This window comes from Oncorhynchus tshawytscha, linkage group LG18 (genome assembly GCF_018296145.1).
Source record: "Oncorhynchus tshawytscha isolate Ot180627B linkage group LG18, Otsh_v2.0, whole genome shotgun sequence".
Taxonomy (NCBI): domain Eukaryota; kingdom Metazoa; phylum Chordata; class Actinopteri; order Salmoniformes; family Salmonidae; genus Oncorhynchus; species Oncorhynchus tshawytscha.
In genome coordinates this window covers 28650395-28671869 of record NC_056446.1, presented here as the reverse complement: position 1 = coordinate 28671869, position 21475 = coordinate 28650395, and the positions used below count along the sequence as shown (strand labels likewise).

At 47.5% G+C, this 21475-nt stretch overlaps 1 protein-coding gene across 3 annotated transcripts; it reads right to left on the bottom strand.

Moving 5' to 3' along the window:
- Positions 1 to 223: 223 nt before the first annotated feature.
- LOC112217827 (echinoderm microtubule-associated protein-like 1) lies at positions 224 to 18189 on the bottom strand. Of its 3 annotated transcripts, none has more exons than XM_024378396.2 (7): positions 17955 to 18189; positions 11254 to 11439; positions 3542 to 3686; positions 3269 to 3382; positions 2709 to 2737; positions 1814 to 1840; positions 224 to 1183 (listed from the first exon to the last, which is right to left on the bottom strand). In XM_024378396.2, the coding sequence occupies exons 1-7, from the start codon at positions 18103 to 18105 to the stop codon at positions 891 to 893; spliced, it is 945 nt and encodes a 314-aa protein (XP_024234164.1). In that variant the 5' UTR covers positions 18106 to 18189; the 3' UTR covers positions 224 to 890. The 3 variants fall into 3 exon arrangements, with proteins under 3 accessions (XP_024234164.1, XP_024234165.1, XP_024234162.2); XM_024378397.1 differs by having other exon boundaries at positions 3542 to 3683; positions 17955 to 18186; XM_024378394.2 differs by lacking the exon at positions 17955 to 18189 and adding an exon at positions 12101 to 12349.
- Between the last annotated feature and the right edge of the window lie 3286 nt (positions 18190 to 21475).

Sequence of the window (21475 nt, the reverse complement as noted above, 5' to 3'; positions counted from 1 at the left end):
ATAGGGGGCGCCAGGTAGCCTAACGGTTAAGAGTGTTGGGCCAGTAACCGAAAGGTCACTGGTTTGAATCCCTGAGCCGACTAGGTTAAAAATCTGACAATGTGCCCTTGAGCAAGGCACTAACCCCTAATTTCTCCTGTAAGTCGCTCTGGATGAGAGCGTCTGCTAAATTACTTTTAACATTTGTGTTGTAAGAGAAAGGAGAAAGAAAAAGTAGTCGAAGCAGGTGATCACTGAAATGTTTATTAATGGCTGTCAACAGAGACGGAGATACACACAGACATCGAATAAGAGAATTCACTCATACTGTACATCCCCCTCAAAGTCAGGGAGATTTCAATGAAAACTCATACATCCATATTTTACTGACATAAAGCCACAAAATAAAATAAACTGGATATGAGTGTCTGCTAAATTACTAAAATGTAAAACATAAATGAGACATTAAGACAGAAAGAAACAGCAGAAAAAAATAGAGGCTTCAAGTTGACATAAATATGTAAGAAATGACAGAGAACAAAGTGAAGAGGACTATGGTCACTGATGGTGCTAGGAAATTCAACAAAACAATCAAATAAACTCACTATTCTCTTTTCTGGCCAAACAAAAATCTCAAAACCCAAACTTTGTAACTATCAGTCCATCTCAAACATTACTAAAGACAACCTCCACTTCTACAGTAAATACCTCACTGCTATACATTTTCAAATATCTGGAAAACCGATTTCTCTTACAGGCCTACACTTGTAATAGCCCAAATATAAATTGCCCTTAACTACAGATCTAGGATTAGATTACCCAACCCTAACCATTATGAGGATTAGAACAATATCTGACCCAAGACCTGTGTTTAGGAGCAACTTCTACATCCTCATAGCCTACTCTATTGCCTAGTAACAGATTTGGAAGTAATGGCTTGGTGATTTGAAGGGGCTTTTGTAATTGAACGTGTCCAGAGGAGAATATGTATTCTGATTGGTGCTTTTCTGCATGGGGAGGGTGAAGGCAGGGTGTGTTTTGCGTGTCTTGGGCTTGGTCCGGTCGTAGGTCGGGGGGACTCCTTTGGTCTGAGGGGAGGTGGGGGTTCTGGTTGGTCTGGAGTTGGGGACCGTGGGGGCTGATTTGTCCACTTCAGAAGACCCAGTCCTTTTTGTTTGGGGGCTCAGATAGATCTGCATAGTCACTAAGTGAAGAGGTGAAATGAGGGGTAAAGGTTGAGGGTGAAAGTAGGGGACGAAGTGAGGTATGTTAGTGTGAGCAGATGGTGAGGGGTTGAGTTGGTGAAGTGTTGGGGTGTGAGGAGGTGGTCAAGGGTTGAAGTGTTGAGGTGGGAGGAAAAGGTGTAGATGTGTCGTGGAGAGGGATTGGGAAGGGAAGAGAAGTCATGATGATGCATGGTGAGAAAATGAGAGACAAGGATAAAACAAGTGTTCAAATACAGTGCTTACTTGTACTTTAGAAACCAGAAGATGTATTTGCCACAGATTAGATTTGAGCTTTTAGTAGATATTATTCCATAAACTTGACAAACTTGACAGACGTTGTCTCTTCTGAGATAGATAATGCATGGGATCAGTAACAGGTGGTGGAGAAAACAGTCATAGTATGTAGAACTCAGTGGAGGCCGCTGAGGGAAGACATCTCAAAGTAATGGCTGGAATGGAGTCAATGGAATGGTATCAACACCATGGAGGAAACCATATGCTTGATACCATTCCATTGACTCCATTCAAGCCATTACTAGGAGAGCTAGACTAAGACATATCCAGTTGAGGTTGAGAATGTTATTCCAGGAGGTTGGACTGAGGCCTACCTTTACAGTGCGTCACACGCCTCGACCCTGTAGAAAACAAACACAGAAACAGAGAGCAGGTCACTCGATGTGGGAGTTATAGTAGCCACTCTAACCATTTGTCAGTGGTGTAAATTACTTAAGTAAAAGTACTTTAAAGTACTACTTAAGTTGTTTTGGGGGGTATCTGTACTTTACTATTTATATATTTATTTTTCTCAACTTTTACTTCACTACATTCCTAAAGAAAATAATGTACTTTTTCTCCATACATTTCCCCTGACACCCATAAGTACATTACATTTTCAATGCTTAGCAGGAGAGGAAAATGGTCCAATTCATGCACTTATCAAGAGAACATCCCTGGTCATCCCTACTGACTCTGATCTGGCGGACTCACTAAACACAAATGCTTCATTTGTAAATTATGTCTGACTGTTGGAGTGTTCCCCTGGCTATACGTAAATAAAAAAACAAGAAAATTGTGCTGTCTGGTTTACTTAATATAAAGAATTTGAAATTATTTTTTACTTTTAATACTTAAGTATATATTAGCAATTACATTTACTTTTGATACTTAAGTATATTTAAAACCAAATACTTTTACTCAAGTAATATTTTACTGGGTGACTTTCACTTTTACTTAGTAATGACTGTCATTTTCTATTAAGGTCTCTTTACTTTTACTCAAGTATTACATTTGGGTACTTTTTCCACCACTGCCATTTATCAATGGTATGTTTCAGTAGGATCAATCTAACCAACAGCTTGTTTCCCATTTCATTAACCTTAAATAAAAGGTTAAATCATTTTTTTATTTTTTTATTAAACCTGGCCATTACTCTACCCAAGCCCTGTTGTCCATCTTAGTGCTGCTCCCTGCTAGTGGACAGTAGACATTAAATCATTGTCTTACCTACACTGGCTGCAGGCTCCTTGGTTTTGCTGCAAGCAGAGAGTGAGGAAGGAGAAGTTAGGCCCCATCCCACAAGCATGGAAATGATTCTCAATCACATCTATTGTCAATCTCACGCTCGTCTAGAACAAGGATGGACAACTCCAGTCCACGAGGGCCACAGTTCTGATGCTTTTAGTTTTTACACCAGGTTACCCAGACACAGATATAAACCAGATTGACGAACAAGGATGGAAACCAGCAGACATTCAAGGACCAGAGTTGTGACTCCTGCTCTAGGGATGTATTTGAAACTACGTAATAGCCTTATAGACTCAGTACAGAACAGTTATAGCCACGGGAAGATGTTTGGGCATGGGGCTGCCGCTAATGCAGGACTTATAAACAGTGCACTACTGTTGTGAGAAATCCCAACAAAAATGTGATTTGTTTCAGGGCATGCTACAGCCCCTTCATCACCCTTACTTTCCGCGGCTATGTTCAGAACACATTTAAACACCCCTTCCCTCTTACTGACACAGACGTCTAAGTTCCTGTGCAGTATATGCCTACTAACCTACCTATCGCCTTTCTTACTGCCGGGGGCCGCTGTTGAGCCTGAGGGGCCAGGTCGGGGGCCTGGCCGAGTCTTAGAGGTACAGTCCTTCAGACTGCCTGCTGAACTCTTCACACCACTGAGGGAGAAGGGGGGGGGGGCGTTAGAGAGAGTGGGACAACAGCAAGTGTATGATTAATTTGTTGAAATGTATCTAGCTAGAGTAACAGTAGAGGTTTAGTAATCATACTGTACCTCTCTGTGTTTGCAGGTGACTGTTAGTGATTGTGTAATGTACCTCTTGGCTGATGCTCCTGGTAAGGGGCTGTAGTTCTGTGCGGTGGAGGTAGAGGGCATTGTAGAGCTTGTGGAGCTTTTCTTCAGAGAGGCAAGGCTGTTCATTGATGGTCTGGATGGCAGGGCAAGAGACACAGGCCTAGCTGCTGGTGCATAGGGGAAATGTGGGTGAGGAGGGTGTGTGTGTGTGTAGCATTGCCTCAGAGCTATACAAAACATACTATACACATTTCTGAGCACTTCCAAGACGTAGGATACTGATGTACTAATGATTTTGTTACTTTAGACAGAAACAAAAGTAGGGTGGTTGGTCGTGAAGGATGGGCAGGTGTAATCAACGACTGTCTATCAATCCAAAGGTTGTGTGTTCGAGTCGCGTTGGGGACAACTGTAGCATTTTAGCTAACCCTTATTCTAAACCAAACCCAATTCACTTAACATTTCATGTAAATTCACCTAACCTTTGTCTTAATTTTTTTTAATTAACCTTTATTTAACTAGGTAAGTCAGTTAAGAACAAATTCTTATTTACAATGGACAACCTAGGAACAGTGGGTTAGTTGCCTTGTTCAGGGGCAAAACGACAGATTTTTACCTTGTTAGCTCAGGAATTCGATCTAATTCTCCCCATAATTTTCCTTTGCTGTTATGATGAAACAAGCAACTCGGTCTCAGAGAAAGACGCATAATACTATACATCCTCCAAGATCTATGTAGGTTACATCATCCAATTCGTGCTATTGTACAACTGGGTAAGACGCATGATACTGTACTTCCTGTAATTCATATGCTATTGTGTGACCCCTATTCCATTCATAATGTAACCTAACAATGTAACATACAGTATCATACTATTTATTTATCTTTTATTTCACCTTTATTTAACCAGGTAGGCAAGTTGAGAACAAGTTCTCATTTACAACTGCGACCTGGCCAAGATAAAGCAAAGCAGTTAAACACATTGTCACGTTGTTCGTAATAATGATCGGACCAAGGCGCAGCGTGAGTATAGTTCCACATCTTTAATTACAAAGTGAAACTGGAAACAAAATAACAAGACTTACAAAGACCCGTGACAACATAGTGCTCAAACACACTAACACAAACAATATCCCATAACCCACAGGTGGAAAAAATGCTACTTAAGTATGATCTCCAATTAGAGACAACGATAACCAGCTGCCTCTAATTGGGAATCATACAAATCACAGAGGTAGAAAATCAAACCTAGAACCCCACATAGAAAATATAAACTAGAACAAAAAACCCTAGTCACGCCCTGACCTACTCTACCATAGAAAATACAGGTTTTCTATGATCAGGACGTGACAGTACCCCCCCAAAGGTGCGGACTCCGACCGCAAAACCTGAAACAAAAAGGGAGTGTTAGGGTGGGTGTCTAGTGGCGGTGGCGGCTCTGGTGTGGGGTGAAGTACCCACTCATCCACCAGCATCAGGGTGGCTCTGGTGTGGGACCAAGTACCCGCTTCATCCTCCAGCATCAGGGGCGGCTCAGGTGTGGGACCAAGTACCCGCTCATCCTCCAGCATCAGGGGCGGCTCTGGTGTGGGGTGAAGTACCCGCTCATCCACCAGCATCAGGGGCGGCTCTGGTGTGGGGTGAAGTACCCGCTCATCCACCAGCATCAGGGACGGCTCTGGTGTGGGGTGAAGTACCCGCTCATCCTCCAGCATCGGGGCGGCTCTGGTGTGGGGTGAAGTACCCGCTCATCCACCAGCATCAGGGGCGGCTCTGGTGTGGGGTGAAGTACCCGCTCATCCACCAGCATCAGGGGCGGCTCTGGTGGGGTGAAGTACCCGCTCATCCTCCAGCATCAGGGGCGGCTCTGGTGTGGGGTGAAGTACCCGCTCATCCACCAGCATCAGGGGCGGCTCTGGTGTGGGGTGAAGTACCCGCTCATCCACCAGCATCAGGGCGGCTCTGGTGTGGGGTGAAGTACCCGCTCATCCACCAGCATCAGGGGCGGCTCTGGTGTGGGGTGAAGTACCCGCTCATCCACCAGCATCAGTGGCGGCTCTGGTGTGGGGTGAAGTACCCGCTCATCCACCAGCATCAGGGACGGCTCTGGTGTGGGGTGAAGTACCCGCTCATCCACCAGCATCAGGGACGGCTCTGGTGTGGGGTGAAGTACCCGCTCATCCACCAGCATCAGGGGCGGCTCTGGTGTGGGGTGAAGTACCCGCTCATCCTGCGGATCCAGCCATGGACCTTGAAGTTCCGGGCCTAGGACCGTCGGAGGTTCCGGACCGTGGAACGTCGCCGGAGGCTCCGGAACGGGAACTGTCGCCGGAAGCTCCGGACCGGGAACTGTCGCCAGAAGCTCCGGACAGGTGATCATCGCAGGAAGCCTGGTGCGTGGGGTCGGTACTGGTGGTACCAGGCTGGTGACACGCACCTCAGGGCAAGCGCGAGGAGCAGGAACAGGACGCACTGGACTGTGGAAACGTACTGGAGACCTGGTGCGTATAGCTGGCATCAATGGTATCGGTTCGATAACACACTTCGCACAGAAAGTGCGTGGAGCTGGCACAGGACATACCGGGCTGTGGAGGCGCACTGGAGACACGGTGCGTAGAACCGGCACACATTGTATAGGAACGATGACACTCTTCACGCGTTGAGTACGAGGAGTTGGCACAGGACGTACTGGGTTGGGAAGGTGCACTGGAGACCTGGTGCGTATAGCCGGCATCAATTGTTCCGGAACTTTAACACACTTCTCAGGATGAGTACGGGGAGCTGACTCAGGTGCACCAAACTGACAACACGTTCCTTTGGGCAAAATCCATGCGTCCTCCACCAAATCAACAACTCTCCCATTTCTCTCTCCTCCAAATTCTCACTCTTCTCCCAGACTGGCTCTGGTTCACTCCTCGGCTCCGCCGACTGCTCCATGAGCCCCCCAAAAATGTTTTGTTGGGATTTCTGTGGCCTTCCTCCCTGACTTCGTCACTGTCCCTCCTTCGCTGCTTCCATGGCAGGCTCTTGTCTCCTGCCATTATGTCGTCCCAAGTCCAGGATGTTCTCTCCCTGATCTCCACCAAAGACCAGGATGCCAATACCTCCCGGGCACGCTGCTTGGTCCAACGATAACCAGCTGCCTCTAATTGGGAATCATACATATCACCAACATCGAAAATCAAACCTAGAACTCCACATAGAAAATATAAACTAGATCAAAAACCCCATGTCATGCCCTGACCTACTCTATCATAGAAAATACAAGTTTCTATGGTCAGGACGTGACACACATACAACAACACAGAGTTACACATGGAATAAACAAACTTACAGTCAATAATATAGTAGAAAAAAATCTATATACAGTGTGTGCAAATGAGGTAGGATAAGGGAGGTAAGGCAATAAATAGGCCATGCAGAAGATGAATGTGCAAGTAGACATACTGGTGTGCAAAGGAGAAAGATAAATAAATAAATACAGTATGGGGATGAGGTAGTTGGATGGGTTATTTACAGATGGGCTATGTACAGGTGCAGTTATCTGTGAGCTGCTCTGACAGCTGGTGCTTAAAGCTAGTGAGGGAGATGAGTCTCCAGCTTCAGTGATTTTTGTAGTTTGTTCCAGTCCTTGGCAGCAGAGAACTGGAAGCAAAGGCGGCCAAAGGAAGAATTGGCTTTGGGGGTGACCAGTGAGATATACCTGCTGGAGCGCGTGCTACGGGTGGGTGCTGCTATGGTGACCAGTGAGCTGAGATAAGGCGTGGCATTACCTAGCAGAGACTTGTAGATGACCTGGAGCTAGTGGGTTTGGCGATGAGTATGAAGCGAGGGCCAGCCAATGAGAGCATACAGGTCGCAGTGGTGGGTAGTATATGGGGCTTTGGTGACGACACGGATGGCACTGTGATAGACTGCATCCAATTTGCTGAGTAGAGTGTTGGAGGCTATTTTGTAAATGACATCGCCGAAGTCAAGGATCGGTAGCATAGTCAGTTTTACGAGGGTATGTTTGGCAGCATGAGTGAAGGATGCTTTGTTGCGAAATAGGAAGTCGATTCTAGATTTAATTTTGGATTGGAGATGCTAAATATGAGTCTGTAAAGAGAGTTTGCAGTCTTACCAGACACCTAGATATTTGTAGTTGTCCACATGTTCTAAGTCAGAACCATCCAGAGTAGTGATGCTAGGCGGGCGAGCAGGTGCGGGTAGCGATCCGTTGAATGCGTTTTGTCCAATGAGAGGTCAGATACGTGTGTGCACAACTTGGGTATGTAGTGTTTTTCTCAAAGTTGTCACGTGTCCTACTTATATCAGTACACTCGTAACAACCTAAGCCAGAGACGGGCAACTGATAGGGGTGGGGGCCACAAAAAAACTCATCATGGGGGGTTGCGTACCCACACCATGCCCAACTTGCGAACAAAACATTTGAGTTTTAAAGTTAATTTCCTGAAACACATTTTGCCTTGGGGTGGAGAGAAAATGTTGCAATTTTATAACTAATTTCATGCAATTCTACTTATTTTGCTATGGGAAGGAAAGAAAAATGTGCTGTTTTACAGCTAATTTCTTACAATTCCACACATTTTGCCATAGGTTGGAGGAAAATGTTTGCAGTTTTAATATGATAACTGATGATCAATAGGCCCCAATTCAGTCGGTTTTACTAAAAGTTTACATAGCTGGCCGCTAGACTAACTTACCAATCAAACGTTAAAAATAATTGCTGACATGGGCTAACTGAGTGACTACTGTTGAACAAACAAATGTCAAAATTGCACCATGTGTATTTTAAGTCAACAGTAAATTGAGACCCCAACGGAAGGAGAGTTGTATGGCATTGAAGCTTGTCTGGAGGTTAGTTAACACAGTGTCCAAAGAAGGGCCAGAAGTATACAGAATGGTGTCGTCTGCGTAGAGGTGGATCAGAGAATCACCAGCAGCAAGAGCGACATTATTGATGTATACAGAGAAGAGTCGGCCCGAGAATTGAACCCTGTGGCACCCCCATAGAGACTATATGGAGTGTCACAGAGTTACGTACAGAATAATACAAAGATTCTCTGGTCTGATGAAACCAAGATTGAACTCTTTGGCCTAAATGCCAAGCGTCACGTCCGGAGGAAAGCTGGCACCATCCCTACGGTGAAGCATAGTGGCAGCATCATGCTGTAGGGATGTTTTTCAGTGGCAGGGACTGGGAGACGAGTCAGGATGGAGGGAAATATGAACTGAATAAAGTACAGAGAGATCCTTGATGAAAACCTGCTCTAGAGCACTCAGGACCTCAGACTGGGGCGAAGGACAACAACTCTAAGCACACAGCCAAAACAACGCAGGAGTGGCTTCGGGACAAGTCTCTGAATGTCCTTGAGTGGCCCAGCCAGAGCCCGGACTTGAACCCGATCAAACATCTCTGGAGAGACCTGAAAATAGCTGTGCAGAGACGCTCCTCATCTAACCTGACAGAGCTTGAGAGGATCTGCAGAGAAGAATGGGAGAAACTCCCCAAATACAGGCTTGCCAAGCTTGTACTCTCATACCCAAGAAGACTTGAGGCTGTAATTGCTGCAAAAAGTGTTTCAAGAAAGTACTGAGTAAAGTGTCTGAATAGTTATGTAAATGTGATCTTTCTGTTTTTTATTTTAAATAAATGAGCAAAAATGTCTAAAAACCTGTTTTTGCTTTGTCATAATGGGGTATTGTGTGTAGATTGTTGAGGGAAAAAACTATTTGATCCATTTTAGAATAAGGCTGTAACCTAACAAAATGTGGAAAAAGTCAAGGAGTCTGAATAATTTCCGATGGCCCTGTGTATACTGAACAAAAATATAAACGCAAAATGTAAAGTGTTGGTCCCATGTTTCATGAGCTGAAAAAAATTATCCCAAAAATTTTCCATATGCACAAAAAGCTGATTTTCCCAAATTTGGTGCAGAAATTTGGTTACATCCCTGTTAGTGAGCATTTCTCCTTTGCCAATATAATCCATCCACCTGACAGGTGTGGCATATCAAGAAGCTGATTAAACAGCATGATCACTATACAGATGCACCTTGTGCTGTGGACAATAAAAGGCCACTCCAAAATGTGCAGTTTTGTCACATAACATAATGCCACAGATTTCTCAAGTTTTGAGGGAGCGTGCAACTGGCTTGCTGACTGCAGGAAGGTCCACCAGAGCATTCGCCAGATCATTTTATGTTAATTTCTCTACTATAAGCGACCTCCAATCCTGTTTTAGAGAATTTGGCAGTATGCCCAACCATGTAGCATGTACAAAAATATAAACACAACATTCAACAATTCAAACGATTTTACTGAGTTACAGTTCATATAAGGAAGTCAGTCAATTGAAATAAATTCATTAGGCCCTAGTCTATGGATTTCACATGACCGGGCAGGGGCCATCCATTGGGGAGCAAGGCCTAGCCAATCAGAATTTGTTTTTCCCCACAATATGGCTTTCTTACAAACAGAAATACTCAGCTGTCCGGGTGGCTGGTCTCAGACGATTGTAAATAAGAGTAGAATATCTTTCTAAACACTTCTACATTAATGTGGATGCTAAAATAATTATGGCTAATCATGAATTAATCATGAATAAGGATGAGTGAGAGAGTTACAGAGCATCAGAGATCATACTCCCAAGACATGCTAACCTCCTCTGTTATTGGTAATGGTGAAATGTTAGCATGTCTTGGGGGCATGATCTTTGACGCTCTGTAACTTTCTCACTCATCCTTATTCACGATTCATTAAGGATGACCAGTAATCATGGTAGCATCTACATTCATGTAGATGTCTTCAGAAACACATTCTATTCTGATTTATAGTAAAAGTGAATCCAAAATGACACAATACATGACTTACTAATTGGGCACAAAATAATCTCAAACACAACCAAAACAAACTGCAAATACATTCAACAAGTTTGTAGAGTCACGAGCTTGATGTAGTCATTGCTTGCTAGGAATATGGGACCAAATACTAAACTTTTTAAATGTTTTAAATTTTAGCCCTTTTTCTCCCCAATTTCGTGGTATCCAATTGTTAGTAGCTACTATCTTGTCTCATCGCTACAACTCCCGTACGGACTCGGGAGAGACGAAGGTTGAAAGTCATGCGTCCTCTGATACACAACCCAACCAAGCCACACTGCTTCTTAACACAGCACACATCCAACCAGGAAGCCAGCCGCACCAATGTGTTGGAGGAAACACCGTGCACCTAGTAACCTTGGTTAGCGTGCACTGTGCCCGGCCCGCCACAGGAGTCGCTGGTGCGCGATGAGTCAAGGACATCCCTACCGGCCAAACCCTCCCCAACCCGGACGACAGTAGGCCAATTGTGCGTCGCCCCACGGACCTCCCGGTCGCGGCCGGTTACGACAGAGCCTGGGTGCGAACCCAGGGTCTCTGGTGGTACAGCGCCCTTAACTACTGCACCACCCGGGAGGCCTCAAATACTAAACTTTTGACTACTTTTTTTATAAAGAATCCTTAGGGGTGTCAATCATTTTGACTCCTACCATTTTGAGGGGAAAAAAATATAACTTGTTAAACATAATCTCTTTCTCTGAGCAATTGCATTAGTATAAAATAATATAATTTCCCAAATTCTTTTTGCATACAATATAGCTCATTTTTTGAATTATTTATTTTATACAGTCATTATTGCTCATCTTTATCGAGGATGTCAATCATTTCGGACCCCACTATGTGTGTGTACCTTTCTCAGCAGGTCCTTTCTTGGCGTTGGTGGCCTGGTGTTCCTCTGAGATGTTGAGTCTCTTGAGGACGTCTGCCAGGGCCATCTTCAGAAGCTGGATCTCATCGTCCTGCATCTGCATCCGCTGCTCCAGGTATGTCAGGCGGTCTGCTACATCTATCCCGCTCGCTGCAGAGCTGCGGTCATCTGGGGAGCACAACCACACACAGAGTTAGCCCACTGAGCTAAAGCCACTGCTTCAGGTACGTCAGATGGTCCACTATGTCCATCCCGCATGCCACCAAGCTACGGTAACATAGACAGCTAAAGCCATTTGTACCCAACCAGCGCCACTAACACTGTCTTAGTCCACTGAGCTAAAAAGCCACTGGCCATTGGGCAATTCAAGACCATGTTAACACAAACACACACACACACACACACACACACACACACACACACACACACACAGTTACTTATGCTTCCAGGTGATTGATATAGACTCAAATAGACTCTGAATAGAGTCACAGATTCATTAAAGAAGACTCAAACAGACTGAATATTCACACAGATTCAAACAGACTGACCAGTCACAGACTCAAACAGAATTCTTCACATATCACACAGACACCTTACACAGTAACATAAATACTTTAGACATAAAAGCTGAAACAAACAATAGCACATGCACTATAATTCACACATAACAACCACCACACACACGCCACAAACAACAGACACACACATCACTCGGATAAAAACCAAGACAATAGGTGCCATCCGTGTCCTTTTAGTAGACTCTAATCCCTATGAGAGTGATGCTCGTAAGTGACTGGTGTAATGGTAAAGATCAGAATCTGTCGAATACCTCTGGAAAACCTGTCTAGTGAGGAGATGTCATAAAGATTCCTCATACTGGGTAACCCTTCCTCCACTCTAGAACTCCTCCTCCTCCTCCTCCTCCTCTCTTCCACTGTCTGACAGAGAATATCTTCCTCCATCCTAGTGATCGCCAGCTCTCTCTCTCTCTCTGTGTTCCACTGTCTGACAGAGAATATCTTCCTCCATCCTAGTGATTGCCAGCTCTCTCTCTCTCTCTCTCTCTCTCTCTCTCTCTCTCTCTCTCTCTCTCTCTCTCTCTCTCTCTCTCTCTCTCTCTCTCTCTCTCTCTCTCTCTCTCTCTCTCTCTCTCTCTCTCTCTCTCTCTCTCTCTCTCTCTCTCTCTTTGTGTTCCACTGACTGGTGTTCTCATCTCCACTGTTCCATCCTCTGTTCCAGTTCTGTCACACAGTAGAACACACACGGAGCTCTTCTCCCTTCCTCTCTGCTCCAACCAGCCTCACACCAAGATCACAAAATGTATATCGCAACAACTGTCCTCTCCTCCTGTCCTATTTTCCTCTGCAACAGCATCAAATCCAGGTCACAAAGACTGAGTCCATGGTGAGGTTATGAAACATTATTAAGGGTTTTTTCTCTCGGTCACTCCTTTATCACGCTCCCTCTCTCTCTGGGTAGTGTCTGCTGTTGTGGGGCATGCTGATGTTTACAACATTGCTTCAAGCCTTGATCTGAGATTGCGTGTGCATGTGTGTGTGTGTAGGGGTGTGTGTTAGTGTTTGATCATGCCTATACACTCCTATCCTCTCCAATTCGGCCTAAAGTGAGGGGTGTGGTGTGTGTGTGTGTGTTATACAATAGCACAATGATAATCCCTCAGACTGAGCCTCTTTGGCATGAGAAACCCCACCCCCACCCTGATTAACCTTCTGTCAGACTGACAGACAGAAAGAGGAAGTGATAGAGGGAGAGGTGGGCAGAAAGAGAGAGAGAAAGGAGGAGAGGAAGAGGTGGACAGAAAGAGAGGAGGAGAGGAAGAGCGAGAGAGAGACAGAAAGAGGAGAGGAAGAGAGACAGAAAGAGGAGGAGAGTAAGAGAGAGAGAGAGAGACAGAAAGAGGAGGAGAGTAAGAGAGAGAGAGAGAGAGACAGAAAGAGGATGAGAGGAAGAGAGCGAGAGAGACAGAAAGAGGAGGAGAGTAAGAGAAGAGAGAGACAGAAAGAGGAGGAGAGTAAGAGAGAGAGAGAGAGAGAGACAGAAAGAGGAGGAGAGTAAGAGAGAGAGAGACAGAAAGAGGATGAGAGGAAGAGAGAGAGAGACAGAAAGAGGATGAGAGGAAGAGAGAGAGAGACAGAAAGAGGATGAGGAAGAGAGAGAGAGAGAGCGAGAGAGACAGAAAGAGGATGAGAGGAAGAGAGCGAGAGAGACAGAAAGAGGATGAGAGGAAGAGAGAGAGAGACAGAAAGAGGAGGAGAGGAAGAGAGAGAGAGACAGAAAGAGGAGGAGAGGAAGAGAGAGAGAGACAGAAAGAGGAGGAGAGGAAGAGAGAGAGAGAGAGGAGAGGAAGAGAGAGAGAGAGACAGAAAGAGGAGGAGAGGAAGAGAAAGAGAGGAGGAGAGGAAGAGAGAGAGAGACAGAAAGAGGATGAGAGGAAGAGAGCGAGAGAGACAGAAAGAGGATGAGAGGAAGAGAGAGAGAGACAGAAAGAGGAGGAGAGGAAGAGAGCGAGAGAGAGAAAGAGGATGAGAGGAAGAGAGAGAGAGACAGAAAGAGGAGGAGAGGAAGAGAGAGAGAGACAGAAAGAGGATGAGAGGAAGAGAGAGAGAGACAGAAAGAGGAGGAGAGGAAGAGAGAGAGAGGAGGAGAGGAAGAGAGAGAGAGTGACAGCAAGAGGAGGAGAGGAAGAGAGAGGAGGAGAGGAAGAGAGAGAGACAGAAAGAGGATGAGAGGAAGAGAGAGAGAGAGACAGAAAGAGGATGAGAGGAAGAGAGCGAGAGAGACAGAAAGAGGATGAGAGGAAGAGAGAGAGAGACAGAAAGAGGAGGAGAGGAAGAGAGAGAGAGGAGGAGAGGAAGAGAGAGAGAGACAGAAAGAGAGAGAGAGAGTTAGACACAAATAGAGATGTCAAGTAAGAACAGAGAGAGCGAGAGACAGGTTGCATGGCCTTGTATTGTTCTCCTGTAAGAAACTTGTCCAGCTCATTGATCATCCACTCTTCCAGTCTTTTATTTACAATACTACAGGCCACTGACTGATGGAGGCTGAACGTGACACACAACACATGCTAATACACCAGCAGTGACTGACATACTATGCCAAGTGTCAACACATCTCATTTATTTAGGAGAGTGAATATGTGAGGATATACCATAGCATTTAGCGAATACAGGTTATTTTAGGCATAGTCTAGCCATATATGCAGATAAGTGTAGTCTGCTATATTTGGCATTGTGACCCAGTGTACTCTCTGATTTAGTGTTTCTCTTCCTGTTTTTGGCTGTGACATCAGGCCTGTGCCACCTCCAGAAACCTAATGTGGGATTGGGATTAGAATAGCCTGTAATCCCAGCCCTGGAAAAGGGAATTAGTAGCACCCAGCTCAAATCTCTATTGCTGCACTAACTCACACACACACAGCCTACAAACTCACTACACACATACCCACAGCCTTCACACACATGCGCACAGCCTTCACACATGGGCACAGTCCACACACACGTGCGCGCAGCCTACACACGTGCGCGCAGCCTACACACATGCACGGGCAGCCGCAGCCTACACACACGTGGGCAGCCTACACACATGCGCAGCCTACACACACACACACACACACACACACACACACACACAGAGCCTACAAACACACGCACAGCCTACACGCACAGCCTACACACACACACACACACACACACACACACACACACACAGCCTACAAACACACGCACAGCCTTCACACACGCGCACAGTCCACACACACACACACGCAGCCTACACACACACACGTGCAGCCTACACACACGCTCGCAGCCTACACACATACGCGCAGCCTTCACACACATACGCGCAGCCTTCACACACACGTGCGCGCAGCCTACACACACACGCGCGCAGCCTTCACACACACGCGCGCAGCCTTCACACACACACACACGCGCGCAGCCTTCACACACACACACACACACACACACACACACACACACACACGCGCAGCCTTCACACGCGCGCGCAGCCTTCACACACACGTGCGCGCAGCCTACACACACACGCGCGCAGCCTTCACACAGACACACACACACACACGTGCAACCTACACACACACGTGCAACCTACACACACACGCGCAGCCTTCACACACACACGCAGCCTTCACACACACACGCGCGCAGACTTCACACAGACACACACACACACACACGTGCAGCCTACACACACATGCGCAGCCTTCACACACACACACGCGTGCACAGCCTTCACACGCGCGCGAGCAGCTTTCACACGCGCGCGCAGCCTTCACACACACACGCGCGCAGCCTTCACACACACACGCGCGCAGACTTCACACAGACACACACACACGCGCAGCCTTCACACACACACACGCGCAGCCTTCACACAGACACACACACACACACGTGCAGCCACACACACACGCGCAGCCTTCACACACACACGCAGCCTTCACACACACACACGCGCGCAGACTTCACACAGACACACACACACACACACACGTGCAGCCTACACACTCATGCGCAGCCTACACACACACACACACACACGCGCGCACACACACACACACACACACACACACACGCGCAGCCTACACACACGCACGCAGCCTTCACACGCACACACACGCACGCAGCCTACACGCACAGCCTACACACACACACGCACAGCCTACACACACACACACACACACACACACACACACACACACACACACGCACAGCCTACACACACACACACACAGCCTACACACACACACACGCACAGCCTTCACACAACGCACAGCCTACACGCACAGCCTACACACACACACCACGCAGCATGCACAGCCACACACACACACGCACAGCCTACACACACAGCCACACACACACACACGCACAGCCTACACACACACGCGCAGCCTTCACACACACACACACACACACACACACAGCCTACACACACACACACACCACACACAGCCTACACACACACACAGCCTACACACACACACAGCCTACACACACACAGCCACACACACACACACACACACACACAGCCTACACACACACACACAGCCTACACACACACACACAGCCTACACACACACAGCCTACACACACACACACACACACACACAGCCTCCACACACACACACACAGCCAGACACACACACACACACACACACACACACACACACAGCCTCCACACACACACACAGCCTACACACACACACACAGCCGCACACACACACACACACAGCCTACACACACACACACACAGCCTACACACACAGCCACACACACAGCCTACACACACACACCTACATGCACAGCCTACACACACACACACGCACAGCCTACACGCACAGCCTACACACACACACACGCACAGCCTACACACACACGCACAGCCTACACGCACAGCCACACACACACACACATGCACACCACACACACACACACACACACACACAGCCTACACACACAGCCTACACACACACACAACACACACACAGCCTACACACACAGCCTACACACACACACACACACACACAGCCTACACACACAGCCTACACACACACACAGCCTACACACACACACAGCCTACACACACAGCCTCCACACACACACAGCCACACACACACACACACACAGCCTACACACACACACAGCCTACACACACACACACACAGCCTACACACACACACACACACACACACACACACACACAGCCTCCACACACACACACACAGCCTACACACACACACACACACAGCCTCCACACACACACACACACAGCCTACACACACACACACAGCCTCCACACACACACACAGCCTACACACACACACACACACACACACACAGCCACACACACACACAGCCTACACACACACCCACACACACAGCCTACACACACACACACACACACACACAGCCTACACACACACACACAGCCTACACACACACACACACAGCCTATACACACACACACAGCCTACACACACACACACACAGCCTACACACACACACACACACAGCCTACACACACACACACACACACACACACACACACAGCCTACACACACACACACACAGCCACACACACACACACAGCCACACACACACACACACACACACAGCCTACACACACACACAGCCCACACACACACACACACACACACACACACACACACACAGCCTACACACACACACAGCCTACACACACACACACACACACACACACACACACACACGCTCAAGCTAACAGGATTATGTAATAGAACCACACTACACAACATAGAAACAACCCCCAAAAAAACATTTAGAAAACCATAGGCCTATAGCAATTATGTTGATGTAGAGGGCAGTAATTTGGTATTCTCCTTTCCAAGGTGGTGTGCTTTGAGAATGGCAGAATGAACATGTGTCTATTCATATCCCAAATTCACCACCCTCCTTGCATACCCACACAAACCCTCTGACAGACACCAATACGCCCCCATCACACAATCAGGCCCCCAAATACTAGAGGTAAAGTGACACTTTGTAGCGATTGGAATTGCCCCCTCCCCCCAAAAAATGATGTATGTTCAGAGGAATCTTCCCTTTCGTCACTTTACCTATATGAATTGTACCCCACCCCGCCATCCCCCACACATACAGTACCGGTCATGAAGTCTGTGTCTGGAGCCAGCAGGGAGTCATGGTGGTAGGTCTCCCTAAGAGAGGGCCTCCTCAGTCCCATCTCCTCCATCCCCAACCCCTGGTCCACCAACTCCTCCATGGGACTGTCCTCCATCGACGTCCCAGACGCCATGCCTACCCACCTCTGTGTGTGCGAGTGTGTGAGGCTGTGATCCTACAAAAGGGTTGCTTACACTCCTCCTCTTCCACTGAGCTCAGTCAATCACCTTCCCTTATCCGCTCCCCTCCCTCCCTCTTTCATCCCTGCTTCCAGAGCCATAGAGGAGAGTAGATGGAGCCTAGAGGGAGATGGGTGGGAAGATGATGTCATTAAGAAGAGATTAAAAGGCCCTGGTAAACCATCTCAAGCCCTCAGCCAAGAACGACAGGACAGTGGAGTGATGGAAGAAGAGGGGGAGGAAGGTAGAGGGGTGGAGTGCTGGAAGGGAGAGGGGGGGGGGAGAGGTGAAAGGGCACTTGGTCTCAAACATGTTAACTTCAGCTTCCACCAGAGATGTGGGCAGGGGTTGCTATGGCTACCTGGGTTTGTGTAACAACTCTCAGAGCCAAAGTGAGAATAGTTAACACACAATTCATATTCCTCAACAAAGATGTATTGGTCTTGTACGGATACTGAACTGCTGATGTTTTCAAAATATGTATCCATCCACCCACACTAAAGCAAAGTGCTTGCATCAGACTGCCAGCTGGTCAGGCTGTTGCATCGTAGGGCTGATAAGCTACAGAAGATTAGGAGGAAAACTTGATTCATTAATTAAAGGCATCACAGGGACAATAAGCTGACCATGTTAATTATAATTATGGGGAAGGCAGCTCCGGATAACAGTTACCCACTGATCTACGATCAGCTCAGATCAGATCAACCCTCCCCAATCCTATCCTTAATCATTAGGGTGGAAACACTCAAACATACCTTATAGGGGTAAGTATATCCTACTATGCAGAAACGGAAGAGTTGAACAACAGATGAAAGGGCATTAAGGGTACAGCAAGGGCCTCACAAATGAGGCCTACAGTAAGCTTCTTCCTTTGTCTATTTTGCACTTTACTAGATTGGTATTCAAGCAGATGGTCTGCCATCCCAAGTGTGCTGCACTGCACAGTATCAGTATGTTTGCACTGCCCACTGCTGATGCAGCGTAGTTAGTTTTAGCTAGTATTGCACACACACACGGTGGCATCACCTTCCCTCCATAAGACCTGTGATACCACCGGTACCAGTCACCCTCATAACTACATAACTGTCCCCCATAGAAGCCACCCAGCCTTTCCTCTTCTAATAGCAGGCCTACAGTACTGATGGGAGTACATTGTGGGTGCTCGAGGCCTACAGTACTGATGGGAGTACATTGTGGGTGCTCGAGGCCTACAGTACTGATGGGAGTACATTGTGGGTGCTCGAGGCCTACAGTACTGATGGGAGTGGATTGTGGGTGCTCGAGGCCTACAGTACTGATGGGAGTACATTGTGGGTGCTCGAGGCCTACAGTACTGATGGGAGTACATTGTGGGTGCTCGAGGCCTACAGTACTGATGGGAGTACATTGTGGGTGCTCGAGGCCTACAGTACTGATGGGAGTACATTGTGGGTGCTCGAGGCCTACAGTACTGATGGGAGTACATTGTGGGTGCTCGACAGTACTGATGGGAGTACATTGTGGGTGCTCGAGGCCTACAGTACTGATGGGAGTACATTGTGGGTGCTCGAGGCCTACAGTACTGATGGGAGTACATTGTGGGTGCTCATTGAGGCCTACAGTACTGATGGGGGAGGTACATTGTGGGTGCTCGAGGCCTACAGTACTGATGGGAGTACATTGTGGGTGCTCGAGGCCTACAGTACTGATGGGAGTACATTGTGGGTGCTCGAGGCCTACAGTACTGATGGGAGTACATTGTGGGTGCTCGAGGCCTACAGTACTGATGGGAGTACATTGTGGGTGCTCGAGGCCTACAGTACTGATGGGAGTACATTGTGGGTGCTCGAGGCCTACAGTACTGATGGGAGTACATTGTGGGTGCTCGAGGCCTACAGTACTGATGGGAGTACATTGTGGGTGCTCGAGGCCTACAGTACTGATGTACATTGTGGGGTGCTCGAGGCCTACAGTACTGATAGTGATGGGTGGAGGCCTACAGTACTGATGTGGGTGCTCGAGGCCTACAGTACTGATGGGAGTACATTGTGGGTGCTCGAGGCCTACAGTACTGATGGGAGTACATTGTGGGTGTGCTCAGTACTGATGGGAGTACATTGTGGGTGCTCGAGGCCTACAGTACTGATGGGAGTACATTGTGGGTGCTCGAGGCCTACAGTACTGATGGGAGTACATTGTGGGTGCTCGAGGCCTACAGTACTGATGGGAGTACATTGTGGGTGCTCGAGGCCTACAGTACTGATGGGAGTACATTGTGGGTGCTCGAGGCCTACAGTACTGATGGGAGTACATTGTGGGTGCTCGAGGCCTACAGTACTGATGGGAGTACATTGTGGGTGCTCGAGGCCTACAGTACTGATGGGAGTACATTGTGGGTGCTCGAGGCCTACAGTACTGATGGGAGTACATTGTGGGTGCTCGAGGCCTACAGTACTGATGGGAGTACATTGTGGGTGCTCGAGGCCTACAGTACTGATGGGAGTACATTGTGGGTGCTCGAGGCCTACAGTACTGATGGGAGTACATTGTGGGTGCTCGAGGCCTACAGTACTGATGGGAGTACATTGTGGGTGCTCGAGGCCTACAGTACTGATGGGAGTACATTGTGGGTGCTCGAGGCCTACAGTACTGATGGGGGAGTGGATTGTGGGTGCTCGAGGCCTACAGTACTGATGGGAGTACATTGTGGGTGCTCGAGGCCTACAGTACTGATGGGAGTGGATTGTGGGTGCTCGAGGCCTACAGTACTGATGGGAGTACATTGTGGGTGCTCAAGGCCTACAGTACTGATGGGAGTACATTGTGGGTGCTCGAGGCCTACAGTACTGATGGGAATGGATTGTGGGTGCTCGAGGCCTACAGTACTGATGGGAATGGATTGTGGGTGCTCGAGGCCTACAGTACTGATGGGAATGGATTGTGGGTGCTCGCGGCCTACAGTACTGATGGAAGTGAGGATTGCTGGTGCGTTATGCTAAGACATTAGGTTTATGAGCTGGGTGCTACTCAGAAACAGACTGGCCATAGGGCAGTTCAGGCAAATGCCCACTGGGCTGGTCCACTTTTAGGCCAGTGGGCTGAGCTCATGGGAGAAATACATTTTGGTTGAAAAAAAAGAGAAAAATGACATGTGCCCATTGACCTGTTAAGAAATATTATAATGATTTTGGAGCAGAATGATCAAAATGTAGATAATTGGTTGCTGCCCCATTTCATAAACGCTGGCCCAGAAGAAGAAAAAATGGGCCAGTGTTTCAGAAATGCCCAGGACGATTTCTGGTCCCAGTCCATCCTTACGGCTACTAAATGTTTGAAGTTTGAGAT

Coding starts and splice junctions, on each gene's coding strand:
- LOC112217827 (XM_024378396.2), bottom strand. CDS start 18,105: ATGGCGTCTGGGACGTCGATGGAGGACAGTCCCATGGAGGAGTTGGTG. Junction 1,841..2,708: donor GGAGCCTGCAGCCAGTGTAG/GTAAGACAATGA, acceptor TGTTTTCTACAG/GGTCGAGGCGTGTGACGCAC. Junction 1,184..1,813: donor GCGTGTGACGCACTGTAAAG/GTAGGCCTCAGT, acceptor CTCTTCACTTAG/TGACTATGCAGATCTATCTG.